This window comes from Pteropus vampyrus, unplaced genomic scaffold (genome assembly GCF_000151845.1).
Source record: "Pteropus vampyrus isolate Shadow unplaced genomic scaffold, Pvam_2.0 Scaffold119, whole genome shotgun sequence".
NCBI classification, from domain to species: domain Eukaryota; kingdom Metazoa; phylum Chordata; class Mammalia; order Chiroptera; family Pteropodidae; genus Pteropus; species Pteropus vampyrus.
The window spans coordinates 2,640,082-2,656,022 of NW_011888900.1; the positions used below are offsets into that span (position 1 = coordinate 2,640,082).

The window sequence follows — 15,941 nt, forward strand, 5'->3', positions numbered from 1 at the left end:
ATTTTATATGTATTTAATTTCTTTTTTTCACCTAACAAAGTGCTATAGTCATATTTTTACATCATTAAATGATTTTACAGCACCACATTTAATGGGCGAATAACATATAAATAAGAATTTTGAAATTTTCTTGTTTCCTTATCAACTGTGAGACCAGTTTTATGTATTTTTTCCAAATAAATTGATTTAGAGTATTCAGGGAATTTTCAGTGTTTTTAAATTATATGATGAAAATGAAAATATAGACAAATATACATGGGTTTAACTCCTTCAATAATGTGATATTAAGATAATTTAGATATTAGGATAATTTAGATATTAACATAATTAGAAATAAAGCATTGCTTCGTCTGTCCATGTTACATATTTTTAAAAGAACATTCAGCAAAAGGGATTTCAAAAAATATGTATTTTTCAAGTTTGACTGTAGTCACACAGAAAAATAAGTGTAAGAATAGCCTATGGACAGCTTACAAAACGGCAAAGACATCGTTAAGTTCTAGACAGACTGGCAACATATAATTAGGAATATAGTCCAAAAGAACTTTTAGGCAAATCTTCGGTCCAGAGGTATATGAAGATTTAGTCTTGAAATAATCAGGCGAAATCATGTTTTGGTGGCTTGTAGAAAAGGGAAAGAGATACCGGATTTTTAAAAACGAGATCTTGCCAATGTGTCTTTCATCAACTGCAATCCGTCTCTTCTCATTCTAGCATATTTTTCACGCTCAGGCTCAATCTTGTTAATGCTTAGCACTGCCTTCCTCACTGCTCAGAAATAGCGTTCACACTAGCCAGCCAGGACTGGAAGGGCACTTGTTGCTCCAGACCCTAGGACAGCATGCAAATAGTGAATGGAGAAGGCTGTCATGCCAGAGAGGGCTCCAAACAGTAACTCCACCTTTAGACTGTTTTATCTGTAGCACACAGCTTTTATTCCTGACAGTAAAAATGCACCATATGTTAATAAGAGCTTGTAAATGGAACAGATATATTCTCGATCTTGGCCCAGGGTTATTTACAACTTTGGTCCAGAAATAATGTTTTCTTCTCACTTATATACGTTATGCAAGCTATATCCACTCACATTTCTTTCCACATTACCTATTAGCAGTTCTGAGAAAGCCATTTAAAAGTCTTTATGGATAATGTTACTCTATGAGGCTGCCAAGTTTCCTTTGATTTTTAAGAGATCACAAATAGGATTCTGTGTCTATATTTATCCCATCCACATTTCCCTAGCTTCAACTTTTATCTTTCCCCACACAACCACCAAATCCATCATTCTGACTTTTTTTTTTTTTTTTTTCACCTCATGAATCTTTAGAATAGAGCTGGGGTGGTGGTGGAAGGTGTCCTAAAAGGAGATAAAGGAAAACACTTTATTATGTATAGTTTCAAGACTGATCTAAACATTAAAATACAATTTACAGGTCTTTATTCAATTGAAATAAAAGGAACTATCAGTGCCAGATGTCATGTGTGATGTTACATACTTATACATTTTCTTTCTTCTGTTCAGTAAAGCACCATGTATATTGTATGCTCTTAGGATTAGGTTTCCAGTCCTGTCTTTACAGTAATTAATTATTTGGGCATTTCACTTAAAATTTCTTATTATAAATTCTTTCATTTGTGAATTTAATACATTAGATGAAATACTCTTTTTAAAACTAAAGTGATATGATTCTGCTTGGACATAATATGTTGATGCTTATGAAAATACTGTTACTCAGATATTAATGTAATTATGTAATGTGTTAATATCAGTGTCATTTTATATTATACATGATATATTTTGAAATATACTGTACTTTCCATTTTATTTAATACATATTTACAACTATGCCTACATACTGGCGATGAGATTAAATCTAAACACACTAACATGAAATAGTATTAGCATGCTTTTTTCCCCCATATTTAAATAATATACAGGTTTTTACTCTCATGATTAGAAAATATAACCAGAATTGTAAATGTAGGACAAAGATATCACTGCTTGTTTCTCTAGAATACTAATTTTAGAATACTAATTGATAGCATTTTTCCTTATTAGCCTGGACTCAGACCTGAGTAGTCCTTAGTCAGACACTGCTGACAGCTGCCAACACTCTTCAATCACAAGTGGACCATTATTTGAAATCTCTTCTCTCACCCTGAAATATAAGACCATTATAGAAAATTTAGAATGTAGAATAATATAAACAAAGCCACAGTATTTCATCATTCAGACATACTTACTGTTACCATTTTATTCTTGTATTTTTATATAAAAAACTTCATTTAGAATTATAAAATGGTATTTGAACTTCTAATTTTAAACTTGATTGTGAAATATTTTCAATCAGTCAACTTGAAAAATATAGCATATGGTAGAAAAACCATCCAGATTTAATGAGTATTATTATTTGACAGATACACTTTAGATTATTTTAAAGGGAGAAAAATGTGACAGATATTTCCAAACTTCCATATTTAAACCATTTTCTTTCCCATCACAGTAATTATCATGATAAAATTTTGTATGTCACTTTTCTTTCCCTAGACTTATTCTATAAAATCTATTTATGACAATAGTCTCATAGGGCATCATCTTATAATTTGGAAATACTTCTATAATTGATATCATATAGTACCCTAATTTGAACTTACTTTTTTAATGTAGTTTTTCCAATTAAACTGGTTTACATTTGCCTCTCAGTGAACAAATTTGAAAATTTCTTCATGTATAAAGGAATAAAAAATATAGATGTTAGTTTATATAGTAAACATGTTTATACTTCTGTGAGGCCATCATCTCAATCAAGATAATGAACATAGCCATCATAAAAATAAAAATAATAAATAAAAATAATTACATATACGATTAAAAAGAATGTGAACATAACCATTGTCTCTAAAAGTTCCTTCGTGACCCTGGTAATCCTTTCTTTCTCTTCCTTCCTCATTTCCATTCTCTCTCAACCACTCATTGGCTTCTGTAACTGCAATAAGTGTAAATTTTCTGGAATTATATATAAATGGAAACATATAATATGAATTCTTTTTTGTCAGGCTTCTTTCAGCATAATTATTTTGTTATTGTGTGCATCGATAGTTCATTTCGATGTGCATCAGTCACTTGTCACAGCAGTCTACTTGATTTACTGTTATATCACTTTTTAAGAAGTTGACTACCAGATATTTTTATTTTCACATCTCATTATTTGTATCATTATCATCTTGAATTTTACTTCTACATATGTTCTATATCTGATAACATTGTTATTAGTGCATAAATGGTGAATTTAAAAAATATATTAATAAAACACAAAAATAGCCTTTCAAATTTACTTATATATTTAATCTTTTCATCTTGTTTTATAACTTATGTAGATTCACATAACATTTATTACGAAGATTTCTCCTTAATATCTTTATAGTACAGTTACACTGTTAGTTTTCCTACTTTGCTTTGAAGGATATACACTTGTAGGTTAAAAGTTTTTCTTTCAGAACTTTATGTCATCCTATTGCCTTCAGTCTTATATTATTTCTAATGAACATTTATTGGATAGTCTTATTATTTCCTTTCCTCTGATGAGATCTTAATATTTTGTTTATATTTGTTTTTAGTAATTTCACAATAACGTGCTTAGATTTTTGTTTATGTTTGTGTTTTTTTGAGAGTCTTTTCGGGTGTGATTTTCTTCTGCAAATCTGAAAAACTACTGGCCCTTAGTATAACTTTTTAACCCAATCTCTCTCTTCTTTATCTTTTGGGACTCCAATTATACATTTATTTTACCACTTGAGATTGTCCCACATTTACTGAAATTCTCTTTATTTTTAAAATTATTTTTACTGCAGTATTTTATCTCTGTACTTTAATTGGAGTAATTTATTTTAAACAATCCTTAAAGCCAATATATTTTCTTCTGTGGCATTCGATCTTTTGACAAAACCATACTGTTGTTTTGTTTTTAATTTCGGGTATTATATTTTCAATTGTGGGAGTTTTATTCTATTATTTTTGAGTTTCTATTTCTTTGTTGCGTTTTACCATGTGGTCACTGGAATAGTCAATTTAGTCAATGATCATCAGTAACTGGTAAACTTTTAAAAGAAAGGGTGACTAGGAAATGCATAATACATGATCCACTGACAATATATGAATCTACTAATGAGTCTTAGAAACAAAAACAACTTCAACACTAAAAACAAAATGTGAAAAACTAGGTATTTTATGCATCCAGATATCATACAATAGGAAGTAGAGAACATCAACTGTGAGAATTTTCAAAAAGTATTTAAAATTGCATCTAAGCAAGACTCTACTAATTAATAGGAAATAAAGAAACATATTAAATTACACTATGGGATACAGTTAGCAACACATAATGCAGGAAACTCTATAGGATAAATAACCTTGTTTGTCCAATACATGAACAAAAGGAAAAATTAAGTTTAGAGTGATGAAACTTATGGACCAAATGAGACTTAAGGAATGTGTTAACAACCTGCATCATTTAGATATAGTAGAATCCTGAATCAAAGATGTTTGAATATTTTTAAATTGAACATTAGTTAGATATTTGATTACACTGGAGATTTATTCTTGATTTTTAATATTCTATTTTTATTTTTAGAAAGATACATACACACAGATATGTAATATTTGTGCCCAAGTAGGTGTGTGTGTGTGTGTGTATGTCTGTTATTGAATGGTTAAAATGATATGACATGTGAAAATTGTTTTAATATCAGAAATTGGGTATATACATGGATGAAACAAGATTGTCCAAGCTGTGATAGTTTTGAAGTTGAGTAATGGAATATAGATGTTTCTTATACTATTTTCTCGATTTCTAGATGTGTGTAAATATCATAATATAAATTTAGCAAGAATGTTATTTGCCTAACATTATAAATGTACTTGTCACTGTTAGTGATAGTTTCCCAAATGTATGCAATATATTTTTTATCAAGGAAACTGCGCTTGTTCCAAATGATTTTGTTATTCACTAGGTATCAAAAATGCATATTTAACAATTTCTAAACAGACATATTTGAATTTCAGATATTCAACATATGTATGAAATTTGTCTTTAATTTTCACCTCAGCTGAATTTCTCCATGCCCGTCATTAAGTATACTTGCAACAAAGGATGCATCTGCTGGAAAGAAGTGTGAGGGATAGTACAACCCCATTTCTGACAGCGTGTGCTTTAACACTCTTGCTATTGGGGGTCGAAGGCCTAAAACATCTCTCAGGGGACATTCAAAATATGTGAGGATTCGAAACAAGATCATAGAGAAAACTCCTAACAGAAATAGGGACATTATGGCTTTCCTTTTGTTTATGGAGTTAAACTCCGTTGTAGATCTGACAAAATTGTTTTTCTTAGTGATTCTTGAACAAACAAATCCAGTTTGGTTATATAGAGGGTGCTAGGTAGATGTGGAAAAATACAAAGCTGTTCAATGAAATATAAGGGTGAGAATTGCCAGTCATTTAAGAGAGAGATGAATTGTCATTTTGTTTATTTAATACTACATAAAACAATAGTTTAGAAAATTGTATGATAAAATATATTTCTATGAAAAACGAAATGAAATACCACATTTTCCCCTCCTGGCCTGAATGTTGCTTTAATGGGATAGTTTTGTTGTTATTGTTGTTGTTGTTGTTTTACTGAGATAAAATGGGAGAAGTAAGTAGATTAAAAAAAAAGTATTTCAGTGTCAGCTATCAGTCAGGGAGATCGTCAAAGCAGCTTTCAACCTTCAGACAGATTTGACTCCAGATTAAAATGGACAGCGCCTCGGCAGAAATTTGTCAGTATTTCGTTCAAATTATTGCAAAGCTACAAAATACAATTAACTAGCTTAACTGAAAGATAAATGTATATTTTTGTTTCATTTGTATAGATGCAAAAGTTGCATCATTTCTTTAGCAGCTACGTGAGAAAATGTTATTTTTAAAATGTCAAATTTTGTTTTGTTTCTCGTTCTTTAGGAATATGAAAGACACTTAAGAGTTTGAATAGATTATAAAGGAACCTACGGTTTCTGTTTACAGCACACCCGTTCCTCTGAAGAGTATCAGCCGGAATCAAAAGAGAAGAATGAATGGTTCCTTATTGCTACCTTTCATGCTGGGGATTCCTCTCCTATGGCCTTGCTTCACAGCAACGGAAAACCCTAAAACAGAGGAAGTTAAGCACCCAGCGGGGTCTCATTTGAGAGTGAAGCGTGGCTGGGTGTGGAACCAGTTTTTTGTACCAGAGGAAATGAATAAAAGTAGTCATCACATTGGCCAGGTACTGATTTTCTGAGAATGTTGCAGGAAATAATGTTGTGTAAATCTAAATGAACGAGTTGAGGAAGTTGTGGTATTTGACGAATTCTACATTTTCCCAGGAAAACCATTAGAAAGCTTCAGATACCAGCAAAATTAATTGTTTCAGATTCACAGGCACCTGAAATAGCCACAAAAACTTGAGGAAGAGGAACAGCTCTTGTTTTCAAATTTCACTTTAGTCCCCCATATAAAAATGCTGCCCTCATTACAGACATCTGGAAATTTGACAGTGTTATTTTTGGTAATGGATCAAAGCAATAACGTAACTAACGGTAGTTAGCCTCATTTTCTATTATGCTAAATAGGTGTTGATTTACCCCTCATTAATTTTTAATGAAGCAGATTAATACCAAATCATTTTACAGTTAAGCAGCTTCAAGAACCTACATACTTCATTTGATTAGTGAAGTTGAAGTATAAAGAATAATTATTTTCACTTTTTTATAAGAATATATTTTAAGAAAATTTCCTTAATGAGAAAGACTATTTCCTATTTACGTTTTTGGTTTTTATTATTATTTGATTTTCTTTAAACGGAGGTAATTATAATAGCATGTCCTTTTCTTTAAAGCTTTCTCTAGACGAATGAACTGAACTAAGTTTCACTGTTAATTAACTGACACTAATATTTAATTGGGCCCAAAGGGTGAAGCACTCAAAATTCATTACTTCTTTTTCTAGCCCTTTTGGGAGGGTTGCAGTGTTAGCCTGATGTCCTGATGCCATAGGCATGCGTCTATCCTATCATCCAAATGGATATGAGTACATTCAACTGAAGGCTTAGAGGAGGATCTCAGGCAAACATTTCAAAAGTGTGTGTGTGTGCGTGCGCATGCGTGTGTGTGTACATGTGTGTATGTGCATGTGTGTGTGGGTGCCTGCTGTAATAGTTTTCATCCCTTTTCATATCCTAAGATGACGGCAGGTGAATCACGAGCAGAATGCCATAAACGAAGTCCATAGTTAAGTATCTGCTACGTAACTGAGTCTCTCTCTCTAGCCACATGGACAGTGGACTTCACAGAGTACCGTATGCTCTTCCATCACTGGATTGGGTGAAAGGCTAACGTGGGCTGGTGAATTCTAGTGAATAAGGCTCTGCAGGGAAGCACATCAGTGCAATCAGTACAGGGACTATCATCCTGGCTAACTCACATTTTCTAGTTTTGTTTTACTGCTCACTACACAAATCTCCTGTTTCTTCCATTCACATAGCTTTGCCTATTTTTTCATTCTGTAAAAATATGTCCGAAAATACTTGACCAGATATTTTCCCTCTAAACAACCTCATTAGGCTCAAATAACATAGAGATAACTGTTTTAAAAGAGAGTGATGATGAATGTTTAGGTGCTTATATTTAAATAGCCGGTAAAATTAAAGAGTAACAGATGTGTCCAAGATAAATTTCTTCTTGACTTATTTGTTAAAAGAGGTTGAGTTTGTTGATCAGAATTAAGTAAAAATTTAAAGTCATATTGATTTGCCAAATTAATAATAACTGCTTAATTAAGAGAATAGTTTTGAATAGAAATAGAGGAAATTTTATAATACTAGAATCCATGAAATTGAAATGTGTATAACTTATATATTTTGAGTCATTAAGAAGCAGATATTCAAAAAATACGTTTTTTGCTTTTTTTAACTTAAATCTGGGTCCTTAAAAAGATCAAGCTCACTGATTTCTAAAAATTACACTGTGAATACACTTGAAATACACATATTCATTACTAAATTTGACTTATCTTCATTCTGTTATTGAGACAAATTTTAAAACATCGAAATGCTATTTGAAAACCACGAGCCATACTTTGTTTTCATTTGATATGTTTATTTAAGAGGATATTTGTTTTCCTTAATTTCTTATCATTAGTTCATAGAGACTCTTTATTTTAAGAGTAATGAAGGATTAGCAAATTAAAAGAGCTATAGCTCTTATCATCTTTTTTATTATTAGTCTCAGTTTATTTCTTTTATTGCATAGAAGTGATATTCAACACATTATTAAAATTAGCTAATTGAGATATTCTCCCCATTCACAAAAAGCAATTTATTAACTAGTCCAGAATAACACATTTTACCTTGAACTATCAGAAAAGTTATGAATTTAAGATTGTATTTTTTGGTTAACTTTGTAAATTTTTGGAGAAGCCCTTACTTTGAAGAAGGACGTAATTGTAAGTGATAAATCAAGGATACTATGGAACTTATGGCATGCTCCCTCTCTTTATGTAACAATAACTTAAACATGGAAAAAAACATATAACCAATGTTATTTTTATCATAATAACCCTTGTTTTTATATATATAAAATTCAAAATTACATCAACACTATGAATGATGAACAGATTTACTTTGCTTTTAAAAAATAAAAATGAGAGCACAAGAAGAAAAGGTATATTTGAGAATTGAATAGAATATACTTGGTATAGATTTTAATCTTAAAGTTATTATTATACTGTATTTAATATAACATAGGAATTATATGAAATTATTAACTTGGGGAATAAGGAACAGACATGAAAATAAAGTCATCGAAATTGACTTGTCCATTTTGACATGTTTGGAAACTAAATCATCCCTCTTTGCATCTTCAGCTGAGATCTGATATAGACAAAGGAAACAACTCTTTCCAGTACAAGCTTTTGGGAGCTGGAGCCGGAAGTGTTTTTGTCATTGATGAAAGAACAGGTGACATATATGCCGTACAGAAGCTCGATAGAGAGGAACAGTCCCTCTATACTCTAAGAGCCCAGGTAATAGACACCGCTACTGGAAAGGCTGTGGAACCTGAGTCCGAGTTTGTCATCAGGGTTTCGGATGTCAATGACAATGAACCAAAATTCCTGGATGAACCTTATGAGGCCGTTGTACCAGAGATGTCACCAGAAGGTATTGCATATTAACTTACATCAAACATATATGAACAATGAGAACAGATTTCAGATTTTGAGCATAACAAGTGAATTATTTAAAGTTCTATATTTGTACTTCCTTCTACAAACATGTTAAGTAAAATATTTGAAAAATTAAACTATTATTATGATTTTGTCAACAATGATAGTATATATTAACATATTATTTGTCTCATTAAAATATAATCTGTCTTCAAAGCAATAGAGAAAAGGATAAACATGTCAATTTGAGTGATCTATAAAATTTTTTAGCTTGTTCACTTACTAGTTTCTTCAATATAAGAATTTATTTTTGAAGGCAAAGTATACTTTTCTATTCTAAAAAACACATAAGATACCTATGTAAAAATAGAAAAACCAATTTATGAGACAAAACTACTCTATGCATCAAAATCATGGAACATGAAGATAAAACAAAATAAATTGGTTAAATATCTCTATTTAGCCATATACATTTTAAAGGTTTTTTTTTTTTCCAAACCCAGTGCTACTTTTATAAGTATTTTAAATATAATACATGTAGAAGAGAATACTTTCCATAAGATAAGAATTGACAGCCTTGGGAATCAGAAGTGTCTTCCCAGGAGAGAAAAAATTACAGTACGTCTATGCAAAATTTGTCCACGCACTCACTGAGTCAGAAAATTTTGATAACACAATATATAGCAAAATTTAATTAATAAAATTTGCTTATGTGTGCTAAATGTGATTTGATAACTATCATTTAAAATTTTGCCTTCTGCTTAAAAACTATTTTACCAAAACTTGTGATTCATTAGCATGTGAATCTAAAAATGCATATTCCATTGTGTATTTTCCCGATTCTTTGTTTTTAACATTCTAGATAGCGGTTTAAAGACCTCTTTCTACATATGTTCAGAACATAGGTTTTTACAGCATAAACAATTTAGCTGTGTAATATATATTAAAACCAATTATTATTAGACTTAAATGACACTTTAATATTGTTCTATGTGGCTAGGCAATGAACCATTTCTTCTTCCCCTTCTCTCCTCTTCCTCATCCTGTTTCTTCAGCAAGCGTATATTATGGATCTAACATATTCTAGGAACTAGAGATTCAGTTGTAAAGGTTATATATGAGGTAATTACTAGAATGGAACTTACGTTTTAGTTATAACACACAAACAATAAATAACTATATTAATAAATAAGGTAATATTTGATACCGTAAGTCACGAAAGTATCAAGGATGGTAAAGTATGATAATGATTAATTGACTTGGGCAAGTGGGAACATTTTAGGAGGTGATATTTGAAGGGAATGATACAAAGAGGCCTGTCATGCCATGTTCTGGAAACATACTCCCCTCGCAGGGGATGAGGGTTGCATTATGAATGTGGGAGTTATTGGCATGTAGTAAGCATGTGGACATGGCAATGGATGAAATTCCCTCAGTGGAGAATGAGGGTAGAGAAAGGACAAGCATGCACGGTGACAAGACTGTTAAAGCAAATTAGCATGAATGGGGTAGGCCAGTGATGTAGGAAGCAGAGAGGGGCACAGAAGAGAGATTGCACAAGATCTTCCGACTGTGTGGAATGCTGCGTGAGGTGGCATCGAGTTAAAACTGAGCAGTGACTTTTGGTTTAGCAAGCCTAGGGTCCCCATTGATTTCGATAAGAGCAATTTGGTCGAATCTAACTGCAGCATATTGGAGATTATCCTATTGTATGAATGGAAGGAGAAGAGCAGGTGACAATTGATTTAGCCAGGTTTAAAAGATGTTATGCTACATGGAGAAAATAGAGATGCAGGGTACTAAGTAGAGGGAGATGAAAGTAAAAGGGACTTTTTTTAATCATTATTTAATCATTTATTAAGATGGGGAATTTAATCGTGCAGTTATATACTGTAGGAAATGATCCAAACATGCATTTTTGAAGCAAAATAAGAGAGCTATAACTGCTGGAAAGCTGTTCCTAAGAGAAAGAGCCATTGAGTCCAGGGCAGTAGTAGAGGGGACATGTTCAGGTAGGATAGCACATTGGTTGACAATAAACCAGTTAATAAGTGGTTGTTTCCATTTTATCAGTGATTTATGAGTCAAAGGCAGTAACTGAAAGCAGAGGGCTGGAATTTTAACTGGAGCAGAGGAGGGTACAAAACAACCATTGTGCAAAATTGGAGAATGAACCCACAAGGAGACTGTAGTGTGTATAATATAGCATTTGTATCATGGCACCAAGTATAGCATGACACCAACTGTGATTAATTTGGTAAAGATCCCAGAACATTGGTCTGTAACATATTTGGCTACCACCGATGTCTTTATGCTTTGCCATTAGAGGTAGCTGTACATATTAACCTAGTCAATCTGTGTAATTTAATACATCCTGTGGAAGCGCCTCAGAGATCAGGCTTTGTATGGACTCATATTAAAATCAATGAGTACTTTTTATACCTGTCAGTGAGAGGAAGGGGTCAACAGAATGATGGTCAACTGCTTACAAATGTTATCTAATATGGAAATCATGGAATATCCCTATCACTCCCCATTTTGTAGATGGTTTCTCTCTGAAACATTCTTACAGTTATTAACTTCGCTTTGAAGAAACCAATTAATATTATATATGATTTTCTCTGTTCCCCTCAATCTCAATATTTAATTAATAAATAATGTGGATTCTTTCGCCTGAATATATCTTTAATTATTCATCTTCTTTCTACATCCATTGCCATTTAATAGGTTCTTGAGTGTTAATCTTGCTTCTGAATTCCCTAGCCACTTATTTTATCTTTTAAAAGGCAACCAGTGCGTTTTATTCTCTGTTGTCTTCCCTAAATATATTTGTATTGTATTGGAGTCCACTACCAATTACATTTGAACCTGCACTTTGAACTTAGAATTTGGTAGACCACTGAAAGGAGTCGACATTTAATGATAAATCCAAGACAGAGAAATCCAAGAAAACTACAAACTACTTGTTGTTTATTTAACAAATAATATTTATTTACAAGTAATGGGCTTTTACTGAGGACGTTTATATTTGAAATGCAGTTACTTTCAAGCCAGAACTATCAAGTGGAATTGAGATAAACATTATGTTTTCCCATTTGTCAGTCTGGATTTGCTAAGTTATTATCTTTCTTCTATACAGAAATATACGATCTAGCAGGCCAGGAATCACACAGTATCTGAGGTTTGGAATGATTAAGTAAACAAATGAGTGTGCGGATGGATAAAAACACTACAAAAGTGATTAGATTGGTTTGGGAAATCAAGAGAAAATATTGATGGAGACACCATAGGTGTGGGTTGAGACCCATAGTGACCCAAAGTGCTGCAGGCAGTCACTAAAGAGTATTTCCTAATTCTGAAATTTTTCAGTGTACAATTTCTAGAAACATACCTAAATTTCTAGAAACATAAAACCTACCAAGACTGAATCACGAAGAAATAGAATATCTGAGCAGACAGATGACTACTAATAAGGAGATTGCATCAGTAATTAAAAAAAAAACTTCACAACAAACCAAAGTCCAGAACCAGATGGCTTCACTGGTGAATTCTACCAACCATTTAAAGAAGAATCAATACCAATACTTTTTAAATTTTTCCAAATATCTGAAAAGGTTGGAACACTCAAATTCATGCTATGAAGGCAGTATTACCTGACAGCAAACCAAATAAAGTCATCACAAGAAAACTACAGGTTATTATCCATAATGAATATAGATGCAAAAATTCTAAACAAAATTCTAGCAACACTAGTTCAACAGCACAGTAAAAGGATCATACATCATGATCAAGTGAGATTTACACCTGAGCTGCAAGAATGTTTTAACATAAACAAATCAAACATGATACACCACTTAAATAGAATACAAAAAAATACAAAAAAAAGATCATCTGATTCTCTCAACAGATACAGAAAAAAAAATATTTGACAAAATTCAGCATTCTTTCATGAAAGCTCTTAGCAAATCAGATATATAAGTATCAAAGTTGAACATAATAAAGGCCATATATGACAAACCCACAGCCAACATCATACTCATCTGTGAAATGCTAAAAGCTTTTTCTCAATCAGAATGACAAGGATGCCCACTTTAACAACTTTTAGTCAATGTGGTACTGGAAGTCCTAGCCAGAACGATACTCTGAGCCAAGAATACTCGATAGAGAAGATAATTTTTTTTTCAATTAATGGTATTGAGAGAACTGGATATTCACGAATAAAATTGGACCCCTATCTTGCACTACTCACAGAAATTAACCTGAAATGAATTAAAGACTAAAATAGGACCTGAAATTGTAAAAATACTAGAAGAAAATATAAGGAAAAATCTCCTTGACATTGGTGTCGGCAGTGATTATTTAGGCATGACCGAAAAATGGAATTAATGAAAACAAAAGTAAATAAGTTAGGCTACATCAAACTGAAAAATCTTCTGCACAGCAAAAGAAACAATTGACAAAATGCAGAGTCAACTTACAAAATGAGAGAAAATATTTCCAAAGCATCTATCAGTTAAGGAGCTAATAACCAAACTGTAGAAGGATCTTATACAACTCAATAACCAAATCAACAAACAAAATAAAAACAAATAATTAAAAATGGTAAGAGGACCTGCCTGAATAAGCATTTTTCCAAGGAAGACAACAGATAAAAATGGCCAACAGATACATGAAAAGATGCTAGGGATGTAATATATGATATACTTTTAATAGTACTGTATTATATACCTGGAAGTTGATGAGAGTAAATTCTAACCATTCTTACCAAAAAATAAATAAATAAAAATGCAATTACGTGTGATGTTGGAGCTGTTAACTAACATTATTGTGATTATTATTTCCCAGAATATACATGTATCGATCATCATGTTGTGCACCTTGAACTTACATACCATTACATGCCAATGATTAAAATAAAGGTGGAAAAAAAAGAAAATTCACTTTAAACATATTTATCATCAGTATGGAACAAATATGTCATATGTCAAATATGTAGAGCCATTATAAAAAAGAGATTAAATTCAATTTATGTAAAATACATACAGATTTAGATTATTTCAGTTTTTTATTTTATAAATTGTAACAAATATTAACATATAGCAGAGATTTCCCAGAAAAATTAAAATCTTTCTTAAAATATATCAAATATGAAAATTCGATTCTATGAAACATTCTTTTGCACACATGAATTGAAAGCGATGAAGGTTGTTATGGATTACACTTCGTACCTTCTTTGAATATATTATTGTTTACTTTCTTAAACACGGTTTGATTTATTTGACTTAAATTCTCATATTATTAAAAGAGGTGTCAAAACTATAACCCAAGAATAATAAGGATGACCTAATTTTCAGGTGGTTGTGGACAAAAAACCACAAATATTTGAAAAATACTTTAGACATTTCAGGTGACGAATGGGACAGTCAATACCTGTGAATGAATAATAATCCTTATACTAATAAAATAAGTTATCAGTGTGAAGGAATAAGCAGATATACTGACTGATTAAACCATTATTTCCATCATGAATTTGATTTCTGAAAATTATATTTTTACTAGATTATCTAATATCTTAAATCTGTTTTTGTTGTTACCAAAATCACAGATTTTGACTGTAGGTCAAAATAATGTCATTTAATTTGTGCTGTTTTTGAATTTGACCATTATATAACTCAACATCCTCTCAATAAATTCATTTCAGATTAATCAAAGTTTACTTGTACTAAAATGACCTGTAAAAATAGCATTATGATTAGACAATTATATCTTAATTCTAAGAAGAGCCTGTTAATATTTTTACTACTTAATTTAAAACAAAAAAAATTACATACCATTTTTTTTCTTGATGATTTCCTTTGCTATTGGGAAAAGGAAGAGGAAGGGGTAGATAAGGGTAAACGGGGTCAAATATATTGTGACAGAGGAGATTTGACTTTTGGTGGTGTGCATGCAACACAATATAGATGGATAATTGAATTGTACACTTGAAACCTATATAATTTTATTAACCAAAGTCACCTCAATAAGTTTTAAAAAAAATAAAATAAAAATGAAAATAAACTACATACTAAATTAAATGAATCATTTTGAAATCTAGAGTTCAAATGTTGGCATTCAAGCACTATATTAAACTATAGCATGCTGTTTAGTTAGCATTCTATAACAAATGTAAACTTTACATGCAAAATGTTCTTGCCACGGGTTGCTGACTTCTCTTTTGCTTATGTGATATCGAAATTGGTCTGCATATCAAAATTTATCATTTACATTTTTATGTTTGGACACTTCTCATAATCACTGGAAGAGAAAGCATTCTGTGTGAAACATGAGACAACATTATCTAATATAATTTTGTTACTAATATTAAACAACATTTGGGTGAGAATTAGCAGTCCTCTGTAATACTCTCATTAATATTAAAATCTCTATAAATCAACATCGACAGAGTTACCTTATTTTTTCATTAGGTTTTACTTTTAGTGGGTGAATAGTTCTAATCTGTTGTGAACTCATATTGATGCTGTCAACAATGCTTTCAATCTTCAAAATTTTATGTAGTTTTATAAGTTTTAGCGCTTATTAACATTACCACAGAAAGCATAATTTATATGAATTTCTCAGACATAATATATACTTTCCCTTATATTAATATGACATTTCATTATAATTTTCTATCTGTGTCATAATAAATGAAAAAGCG

General features: G+C 31.3%; 1 protein-coding gene across 1 annotated transcript in view; it reads left to right on the top strand.

The window, feature by feature from the left end:
- Window positions 1-6,110: 6,110 nt before the first annotated feature.
- The window catches only part of CDH19 (cadherin 19), a 40,633-nt gene continuing 30,802 nt past the window's right edge, over window positions 6,111-15,941 (top strand). The window contains 2 exon segments of the mRNA XM_023534104.1: window positions 6,111-6,305; window positions 8,942-9,236. Of these exon segments, the coding sequence (XP_023389872.1) occupies window positions 6,111-6,305; window positions 8,942-9,236 (490 nt within the window).